General features: G+C 39.8%; 1 protein-coding gene and 1 long non-coding RNA gene across 2 annotated transcripts in view; both read right to left on the reverse strand.

Moving 5' to 3' along the window:
* LOC138666196 (mucin-2-like) overlaps positions 1–2,582 on the reverse strand; it is a 37,701-nt gene extending 35,119 nt beyond the window's left edge. The window contains exons 1-4 of the mRNA XM_069754436.1: positions 2,456–2,582; positions 2,097–2,147; positions 1,900–1,950; positions 796–1,005 (exon numbers count right to left, since the gene is read on the reverse strand). Coding sequence (XP_069610537.1) covers positions 796–1,005; positions 1,900–1,950; positions 2,097–2,147; positions 2,456–2,582 — 439 coding nt within the window. The remainder of the gene's footprint in view (positions 1–795; positions 1,006–1,899; positions 1,951–2,096; positions 2,148–2,455) is intronic.
* Positions 2,583–2,795: 213 nt separating this feature from the next.
* LOC138667135 (uncharacterized) lies at positions 2,796–8,813 on the reverse strand. The gene is made up of 3 exons (XR_011318610.1): positions 8,758–8,813; positions 6,384–6,428; positions 2,796–2,849 (listed from the first exon to the last, which is right to left on the reverse strand). It is a non-coding gene; the product is annotated as an uncharacterized lncRNA (long non-coding RNA).
* Between the last annotated feature and the right edge of the window lie 2,438 nt (positions 8,814–11,251).

Below are 11,251 nucleotides of genomic sequence, written 5' to 3' on the forward strand. Positions count from 1 at the left end.
GTTGCAGTTGTTGTATGTTCTGTAGTAGTAGATGACATGGTTGTACTTGTTGGGTGTTTTGTGGTAGTAGATGGCATGATTGTGGTTGTTGGAAGTTCAGTTGTAGTAGATGGCATGGTTGTAGTTGTTGGGTGTTCTGTAGTAGTAGATAGCACTGTTGCAGTTGTGTATTCTGTTGTAGTAGATTGCATGATTGTAGTTGTTGGGTGTTCTGTGGTTGAATTTGGCATGGTTGTTGTTGAGTGTTCTGTGGTAGTAGATTGCATGGTTGAAGTTGTTGGGTGTTCTGTCATAGAAGATAGCAATGTTGAACAGTGACATGTTGAACATAAAGCAAGTCAACCTTTGATGCAATCACAATTTTAGAACTGAACAAAGCAGATATTTGCAACTATTTAGATTAGTTACTACAAGTAAATTGTAAAATTCTGCCTTATAGTAACTTAATTTTAATAATATTGAAGTAAATCTTATTTATGTGGATATTCACATGGTACATAGATGACTGTAGTACATATCTGGGCTGAAATTTTGAGGAAGACCTGCAGCAGCGATCATTTCCTATGTACAAAAGACATTAATTTTATCATCATCATTCTTTATACACAATGGACATGATCTGCTTACTCGGACAAGGAAGGAGGCGAATTGGAAAAGCAAATTTCTTAGTTTCAGTTGCATTAGGTTGATTCCAAAATTAACTTTGTTGGAATGACTCTTCAATTGTAATACTGCCTGGTAGCAAGGCTGAAGAAACAATACCCTATTTTAAATTGGATAAATTAAGTAAGATACCTTCAGTAGTAGATGGTATGGTTGTAGTTGTTGGGCCTTCTGTGGTAGTAGATGGCATAGTTGTAGCTATTGGGCGTGCTGTGGAAGTAGATATCATGGTTATAGTTGTTGGTCTTTGTGTGCTAGTAGATGGAATGGTTGTAGCTGTTGGGCGCTGTGTGGTAGTCGGAGGCATGCTATTAGTTGTTGGGCGTTGAGTGGTAGTACTGACTGGAACAGGAACAAAATGAAAAGCAAAAATAAAGAAAAAATGAAAAACTATTCCTAAGAAACAATGTAATCCATGTGAACATCTTTGTAAGGTTTGCCGGAATAAAGCTTGACTTTACTATTGACTCCCATTATAGTCGTTGCTCGAAATGAGCATGCGAGTATTAGGATTTGCTCGGTCCGAGCAACGAGCATTTTAGTGCTCGCTCATTCCTAGTAGAGACCTTTTATCCAAATCTTATTGATAGTCACAAGTGAAGTGTGATCGGTGATGTTGTATTTGCAGATGTTAGAAAAAAACCCAAAGCTGTTAAAGTAGTTGTCTACCTCTTGGCAACTCCTTGTCATATCCCATGCTTTGCCCCAATAAAATAAAAAAGATTATACTCACCTCCCATGCGGGCGCTGTTCCCGCAGTGCCGGCACTCGCTCTCCTTGGGGCTCCTGTGTGGTTGTTGTGACACGTGACCCCGGTGCCCAATGAGAGCTGTGCTACTGTGCCCGCCTTCAGACAAAATCAACATGAAGAGGAAGTAAAAAATCAGCTGCATTCTGGACTTCCTCTTCATGTTCAATTTTTCCAAAGGTGGGGACAGTAACGTCAGCTCTGATGATTGGGCGCCGGTGGCATGTGTTCCAACAGCTGCAAAAGAGCCCCGGTGAGAACAAGTGCCTACGCTGCGGGAATGGCGCGAAACACGAGAGGTGAGTATAAGCTTTTCTATTTTATTGTAACCAAGCGTGGGGTTTGAAAAGGTGGACAACCCCTTTAACATCAATAATAATAATTATGGCATCAACGCACAAAACGTGTTTCTCCTCTTTGTTTCACTTAGAATTTATTTATAACTTTCTTGGTTCACTTTGATGAAAAATAAATTATTCGAAACTTACCAGTGGTAGTAGGTGAAGTAGTTGTAGCTGAGGTTGTGGATGTGGTCGTAGCTGAAACAAAAAGGCAAAGTTGTTAATCCACATGATCCGAAATAGTAACAAACATGTTTCTTCATTATGTTTGTCTCATATTTATGTCTTATTTAGAAAGTTCTGCTACATTTGTAAAAGAGAACACAGATGAGCAAAAAACTTACTAATGGTCTCCGGAGAGGAAGTCACAGTTGGGTTTGATGATGTAGATGGAGCTGTAACAGGAAGAGAACAGCTTTTAGATTACTCAGTTATCTAATTTTTTGCCAAAAAATATCTTCAAAGTTATTTTCCCCTTTGATTTTTTTGTCTTTTGTCATAAAAATTTCAAAAACTTTCTTGTAGGTAACAGTGAGGGAGTTGTAGTCGCCGGGGTTGTGGATGAGGCAGGAATGGGAGCAAAACAATAAATAACTTATGTGATACATTAAAGTAAATGATTTTTATAAGGGGATTTTTTGGATTGTTTTATTGTCTTGCTTTTTAATCATAAAATACCCAGAACTGACCAGTCGGTCGTCACAGAAGCGGTTGTGGTTGGGGTTGTCGATGTCATCAGAACTGTAGTAAAAAGCTACTTTATCAATATCAAACATAGCGGCACCAATGTCCGCTTTGTCCCCATCTGTACGTCTCACTAAGGATTTCATTGTATTTCATTTATTTTTCTATTTTTTTATTCTTGACAAATTTTCCAAGATCTCACCAGTGGTAAGAATTGACGTAATTGTAGTCGGAGCTGCACCAAAAAGGAAAAAGTTATTAAGCAAAATAAATCAAACTCTATCCGGTCATAAAGTCTCATTCTAAACATATGGGGCGTTTAGGTTTTCAAGTTTTTAGGAGAAAAAATACCTAAAACTTACCAGTGGTAATAGGTGGAGTAGTCGCAGCTGAGGTTGCTGATGTGGTCGTAGCTGGAGCAAAAAGGCAAAGTTATTAATCTACAGATATCGGAATAGTAACAAATGTTTCTGCTTTTATTTGTCTTATATTTGTGATTAAATTTAGAATGTAGTCACTTTTGTTTTCGTTTCTTTCATTTTTAGGCTTCTTAATAATGACAAAAAAAAATAAACAAACACCAAATAATAAAAAGTAAGGAAAAAATTAGAGTTTTTTTTTTTTTTTACGAATTTAGGATTTCCCTTTATGCTGGTCAATCACCCACACTTAGAAGTCCAGGACCTTATAACTATTCTATCTGTGCTTTATTTATATATCCATAGTAATTAAAGCTCCTTTTTTTTTCCAGACAGAGAGCTGCAAATCCCCTGCTCGGAAATAAATTTAAAGAATTTTTTATCAAAGTTAAGAAATTTATAGCAAGCATAGGACATTACTGTATACCGTATATAACCTCACGTACATGGACAGCCGCTGCACCAGGGGAGATAGCATTTATTCTGTATCAGTAAAAGCACGGGACATTCGTCAAGGGAACAAATACACAAGAGAGACACGAGATTAGTATCATCATTAATTTATGGGATATTTTGGATTATTCTGCTCTTTCTATCCCAGATCATAGCTAAAGATCACAGCTAATAAGACTGTTCCAAATAGCAGGTGTCATTGAAAAAACCTAGAGCGAGAAAGTGTAAAGGTCATGAATGAAAAGGTTTGTTCAGGATAACAAGAACATTGGCAGCTTCCTTTTCCATGAACAGTGCCAACAGTGCGAGAAAACAAAAAGGGTGGCACATGGACCTAACAAAAGCCATTCGAGTCAAACTTGCCAGATTAAAGAATATCTGCAAAAATTTAATCTCAGGAGATTCTATAATCTCAATGAGACCGGGATCACACTTGCGAGTGTAATTCGAGAAACTTGCGCGAGTCTCTCGCCTCAATACCCGGCACTGCCGCCGGCACTCGGGACCGGAACGTTCAACTGCATAGAAATACATGCAGCCGCATGCTCCGGTCCCGAATACCGGCGGCAGTGCCGGGTATTGAGGCGAGAGACTCACGGGAGTTTCTAGCATTGCACTCGCAAGTGTGACCCCGGCCTTAGATTAGGCTTAATGTTTGCATTTTATGTGAAATGTAATGGCCATTTTGATGTTTTTGGAGTTCAACTCTTGGTTGTACTGTCGCAATGTTATTTATGTGATAACTAGCTTTTGCTCTTGAGTTACTGTACGTGGTGTGTTTGGTTGTGAAAATTTGTAAAAGGGAAATACTCTCAATCAAGCCAGCACAGTTCTTCCATTGGGCAGGGTCTATGTGCATGGGTTGTAGTAAAAGAACATTGGGTGTACCGCACACATACTTGGGGACCTCTAGTTACACCCAGGTGCATAGCATCGATTATTGTAGGCCCTGACTTCCCATGCTAGTGGTCAGTTGCAGAGGACAAGTGAGAAGGTCTAAGTTAACCACTCGTGAGCGCTTGTGACATATGGGGGACAGATGTGTTCATTATTGGTGCGCCATCATAGGTTACAAGGTCAAGGATTGGGTCAGGGTCACACTTGCGAGTGCAATGCGAGAAACTCAAGCGAGTTTCTCGCCTCAATACCCGACACTGCCGCCGACACTTGGGACCGGAGCGATCTGCTGCATAGAAATAGATGCAGCCTCACACTCCGGTCACGACTGCCGGCGGCAGTGCCAGGTATTGAGGCGAGAGACTCACGTGAGCTTCTTGCATTGCACTCGCAAGTGTAACCCCTGCCTTACACATATTGTCAGAGACAGAGGAACTGCCCGTAGCCAAAGAGGAAATAAAGGCTTGCCGTCAGATAGAGATGTTACCGCAAGGTGATCCCCGAGGCCTGAGTTGTGCACCCAGTTTTTGCAAAGTCGTTGAAACTCCATTTCCTTATGTTGCTTCCTTTTTTCTGAAATTCCATGCTAAAAGGGCTGTTTCAACTTCCTTCGAGCAGCTGTTTTGAACTGCAGGTGTAGCAAATATCCAAAATCCTGTGTGGTCATCTCTGCCTCCCTCACCCAAGCTCAGACAGTGAGACAGTTTGGGAATAATGACTGAACACGGCTTGATTTCTTAGCTCTGGCACATCACTGCAAGTCATGGCTAATTGTTATCGTCGTTCCAGGACCTGTACAGCTGTACCATTAGTATCAGTAGTAATATCGTTTAAATTAAACCACTAGATGGCGCAGAACACTCTGCAATTAATTTACTATAACTAAGTAAACTACACGGTATAAAGTGTTAACTGTAAAATACACCTGGATACGCGTTCGGTGTTTTACAAGAAATTCTTGACAAAAAAAGTTATTATATTCAGAAGATTAAGTGTTTTTTATACGATTGTTTGTCCTTTGTGCCCAAATTAAAACATATTTTCCAGAAATGTAAAAAGGAATTGTCTGTAAAAAATATAAAATATGTATAACTCAACTAACTCAACTATTATATCCCCCAACTGCGTAGACAGTGAAGCCAACACTGATTAGCTGCAGGGATTGCATGACATAACAATGTCATACAATCCCCGGGAGAGCCCATGCCGACATCACGGGAATGGCGCTGACAGGGGAGGCAAGTATAAGTTTTATTATTTTATAAAGGGGACATAGTGATTGAGAAGGGATTTTCCAAGAAGTGGACAACCCCTTTAAAATAGGTTGCGGAGGTAAGTTTTCAGCGAGTTATAAAATTTCATTTTAAATGTAATTCTCTAATTTAATCATATTATGCAGGTCTTCAAATTTTGTGTTATTTTATGCCTGATGAAGAGACCTGAGTAGTCTTGAAAGCTGTAATTTGTTACCATCTTTTCAATTAGCCATTAAAAGGTATCAACCATTGAGGACTCTCAAATTTTAATATTCTCCTATCTACTGGATAGCATGGTCTAAGGTAGGTGAGGGGTGCATCAAACTGTCCCTGGAACTGGGACCCTGACTATCCCTGTCCTGCAGGTACTCTTGATGGTAACGAGGCCCGAGTCTTGACCTCATTATGCTCCTGCTAATCCCTTGTCTCTCCCCTCCAACACTCCATGGAGCCTTGGACAGAAATGTAATGTGAACAAGACACATAAGACAAAACAGAGATAACAGAAACCCTCTATAATACAAAAGCGCCAACCAACAATAGCGAGGAGGATAGGGACAGGGAGGAATAAACTAAACAGGGACCGGAAGATAAGCACTCACGTACTACAGAACACCAAAGAGGGTCAGGCCAGGTCATATAGGAAGAGTTAATGACCCGATCAGAAACAGCTGGAAATGGTGCTGCAAGGTTCTGACCAACTTAGAAAGGGTCATTAACCTCTTCAGCACCAAAGGAAACCAAATTCATTTAATATAGGACCCAAACACACAGGCTAAATGGAAGATCTGCGATTCACAATACGTAGAGATCTTCTATCCCCAGATTTCCCAGGTTTACGTGACACACTCGTCACAGCAGTGCAAAGATATATATTTTTCTTGTATCACAGTTTTACCGTAAAATTCACCAAACAACTTACGCTTAGTCAGAGTTGTAGTAGTTGTAGTACTCAGCTGTGAAGAAGCTGCAAAAAAAGTCAATGTTGTCAAGCCACAAAGATAAAAGCACCAATGTAGTCCAAAAATGTACATGCAAGGTCTCATGAATTAGAGATACACCCAACCTATGAGTAAGTCATCAATACTGATACAATTAAAAATCACAATTGTTATTTCAAAACTACGGTATATATGCATAAAACAACATATGAAAAAGAGATTAAAATGAATCCACACAATGACGAAAAAGAAGTAGATAATGGAAAACCAATATTGAGTGCAGGGAATAGCTGAGTATATACCAATTTAAAAAGGTTTATTCAATCTCTGCTATTGTTAGAAATTTGTTTCTTGTAGTCACAGGTAAAATATTTGTAGTTGTCATATGTGAAATAGAAGAAAAACAAAAAGTCACCATGAATAAATGCAATACTTGGATAGATAGAGAACCACTACTAGTCAGCTGCGTCCCCTCTGGATTCAGATCTTAATACTGGCACCCTATGCACTGTCCATATACTCTAACTGGGCATTAGGTTACATAAGAAAATAATTTATAAGATTGAAAAAAGATATTGGTTCATTATATTGAATGCATAATAATTAGTGATGGGCGACTATGCTCGTTACTCGAGATTTCCGAGCATGCTCGGGTGTTCTCCGACTATTTTGGGTGTGCTCGGAGATTTAGTTTGTGTCGCCACAGAAGCATGATTTGCGGGCGGCTGCTAGATAGCCTGAATACATGTGGGCATTCCCTAACAAACAGACAATCCCCACATATATTCAGGCTGTCAAGCAGCCGCAAATCATGCAGCTGCGGCGACACAAACGAAATCTCCGAGCACGCCCAAATACTCAGAAAACACTCCAGCATGGAAATCTCGAGTAACGAGCTCACTTGCCCATCACTAATAATAATGTGCAATATAATTAAACTATGGCAGCTGCTCTAATTCTTAAATGTATTATGTGGATCTGATGCTTGTTTCCAATATGTTGCCTTAGACAGAGAAACATACTATTGGTAGCTCTGCACTCTGGAGGGGAGTCCAAATATTGGGTCATTATGCTCTGCACCTTGATAGGACAACTTTCCTTGACCTCCGCCACTGTTAGACGACACTTACTTGTAGTCGCAGATGAAGTGGTTGTAGTTATTAGTTGTGATGTAGAAGTTGCATAGAAAAATTTAATAAGTCACCAAGAATAAATGCAATGTTTGGATGGCAAGAGTCTTGGAGAGAGAGAACTGCTGCCTGCTAGTAGCTATCTGCTCTAAGTCATGGATGTGTGGCCTAAAAGTGGGTCTTTGTGCACTGTCCATACACCCTAGTAGGACAAGATTCATAGTTACATGGCTAATTTGGTTGCAAAACACGCAAGTCTACTCAGAGGAAGGCAAAAACACATGTGAGTTGCCAATTGACCAATATAGATCAAAATCCCTCATCCTTTTCCAATACGGCAATCAGGACAAATCACTGAATCATCAATTTCCACAAATCTAAAAGAATACACAACTTATAATATTATATTTAAATAGAAAGAGAACGGGGTTCTTTTTAAAATTGTTGAATTTATCAGCCATCAAAACATTGTGAGAGTTTCTTAGTCTCACTGCTCCTACAGTAAAGAACCCCCATCTGTGATGATGATGGAGAAACTCTCTTTCTTCTGGACATTGTGGTTGCATCCTTGTCAATGTTGCAAGCATAGTTGTTAAAGGATCATTCATTATGACATACCGTTTAGATCCCCGCTATTCTGAAAGGTTTTAATACTGAATATTCATCAGTTTGATAATTTTCTTGACACTGCAGTCAACCCATTCTCTTAATATCTTTGGTTGCTCTTCTTTACATCACCTCTAGTTCAGCTATGTTCTTCTTCGACACTGGTGCCCAAAATTATACACAGTTTAAGGGTGGCCACAGTAGTAGCAAAAATATTGAGCATCTCAGCCTCTTTTAAAGCATGTTGTCTTGATGATAGAACCCCTTTAATAGAAAAATATTAAAATTTTAGAGCCCTCATTGATACCTTTTAATGGCTATCTGAAAAGATGGTAACAACTTGCAGGCTTTCGAGACTACTCAGGTCTCGTCTTCACGCATAGATGAAAGCTTGAAAATTGTTACCATCTTTTCAGATAGCCATTAAAAGGTATCAACCACTGAGGATTCCCAAATTTAAATATTTTCCTATCTACTGGCTAACACGATACAGAGATATATATATAACCTCTTAAATAGGTTTTCATGTAAGGAAGATTCAATCTATATGGACAAAATTTAATCATAAAACTAAAAATAAAGATATCTTTGACCTCCATCATTTCTAGGAGACACTTACTTGTTGTCGCAGATGAAGTGGTTGAAGTTGTCAAGTATGATGTAGAAGGAGCTGTAAAGAAAAGTCAATGTATGAATTCCCAACCCATAGACACAATACTTTAACGACACCTGCCCAAAATGACCAACCTGTTCTGAGTGTGAATACGTATTTATTTCACATAACAAGCCATCTTTATAAGGAATATTACATTTGTGATCAGAAGTGACTGATGTAGACTTATGAATGTTCTTACCTGTAGATGGAGGAGCAGCAGTTGTAGACATCGATGTTTCTGTTGTTGTTCCTACTTGTAAAATGTAAATGGTGCAAGAAATTTAGAAAACAGATTGGCCCGCAACTTCATTTTAACAGAGAGCTCAAGATGAGAGAAGCAGTCTTGGCACTACATCACTTATCTTAAACATAATGGCCCAGAGTCATCAAGACTGCAATTTTTTATACTGGCCTTGATGAGGAGGTGGGGAGGAGTGCACATGCCTCTTCATGAATCAGACGAGGTGTGAAGTGGAATGTATGCCTCTGTGAGCACCTTATCATAAATATTACTCCATGCAGGGATTTGAGTACAATTTGTGGTCTAAGGAATGCTGAAGCTGACCAGACACCAACAGAATCAATGTTTTAAGTCAGTATGATTGATATTTCTTTTCTCATTATGTTGTACTAGATGGTGGCCCGATTCTAACGCATCGGGTATAGCGGGTACTGACTGTGGGGAGGAAAGAGCGGCCATATTGCCACCGGACTGTGGCCGTTGCTGATTGGTCATGGGCGTTTTGCCACAACCAATCAGCGACTTGGATTCCATGAGAGACAGATGCCGCGACCAATGAATATCTGTGACAGAAAGACAGACGGAAGTGACCCTTAGACAATTATATAGTCGATGTCAGGTTTTCAGAGCCCTATTCATACTAGATGATCAGCTGGTCCAGTCAAAATCAGCTAATATGGCTGGCTTTAATCAATTGTATATGAGGGCTTTGAAGGGCTTGTCTGGGACTTTAAAATTGATAGCCTAGCCTTAGGATAGGTTATCTAATTGGCCGGGAGGGGTGTGTGCGGGGTACAACATCTGGTGCCCTCGCTGATCAGATAAGTTATGGAGATGCACAGTTCCATCAATGGAATCATGGCTGCAGTTGTGTAATGCTCATCCACCCTTTATTAATTTGAATAGGAGGGGATGTGCAGTACCCGGCCATGGCCACTATGCAATCGACAGAGCAGGAATGTGCAGCTCTGAAGCTGAGCAGCTCCGGCTGCCACCGACATTGGGAACATCTTATTGGTGAAGGTGCCAGTGTTACATCCAAACGATCAGACATTGATGACCTATGCTAAGGGTAGGCCATCAATGTTAAAGTCCCGGACAACCACTTTAAATTACACTTTTCTGTAAAAAGCACATTTTAAATTTTTTTAAAGTACAATAACTGATATAAAGCAGTTGATATCCTTGTAAATGAAACAACTTGTACAATAGATATTTAAAAAAAAATTAAATTTACAAAAACATTTTTAAGCTGATAATAAGAAACCTACGAGTAGTCCGGCGTGGAGTTATTGTAGTTGGTGATGTTGTAGTAGCTGCAAAAAAAAAATCAAATAGCAATTTCATGAGCTGTAACCATAATATAATATATCATTACTGTCAAAAATATCCTAAATTACTTAATCAACAGTTTTAGAATATACAACTCCCCCATGGTAACATGGAATTTGGTTCTTTTCTTCTACCAACATTTTATAAGTTTATAAGAGATACTAGATGGTGGCCCGATTCTAATGCATCGGGTATTCTAGAATATGCATGTCCACATAGTATATTGCCCAGTCCACGTAGTATATTGGTCAGACACGTAGTATATTGCCCAGTGACGTAGTATATTGCCCAGCCACGTAGTATATTGCCCAGCCTCGTAGTATATTGGCCAGCCATGTAGTATATTGGCCAGCCACGTAGTATATTGTCCAGCCACGTAGTATATTGGCCAGTCATGTAGTATATTGGCCAGCCACGTAGTATATGGCCAGCCATGTAGTATATTGCCCAGCCATGTAGTATATTGCCCAGCCACATGGTATATTGCCCAGCCACGTAGTATATTGCCCAGTGACGTAGTATATTGCCCAGTGACGTAGTATATTGCCCAGTGACATAGTATATTGCCCAGTGAAGTAGTATACAGCACAGAGCCACATAGTATATTGCTTAGCCACATAGTATATTGCCCAGTGATGTAGTATATTGCCCAGCCACGTAGTATATTGCAGCGACGTAGTATATTGCCCAGCGACGTAGTATATTGCCCAGCGACGTAGTATATTGCCCAGCCATGTAGTATATTGCCCAGTGACGTAGTATATTGCCCAGCGACGTAGTATATTGCCCAGCCACGTAGTATATTGCCCAGCCACGTAGTATATTGCACAGCCACGTAGTATATTGCCTAGCCATGTAGTATATTGCCCAGCCACGTAGTATATT

This window comes from Ranitomeya imitator, chromosome 2, assembly GCF_032444005.1.
Source record: "Ranitomeya imitator isolate aRanImi1 chromosome 2, aRanImi1.pri, whole genome shotgun sequence".
NCBI classification, from domain to species: Eukaryota; Metazoa; Chordata; class Amphibia; order Anura; family Dendrobatidae; genus Ranitomeya; species Ranitomeya imitator.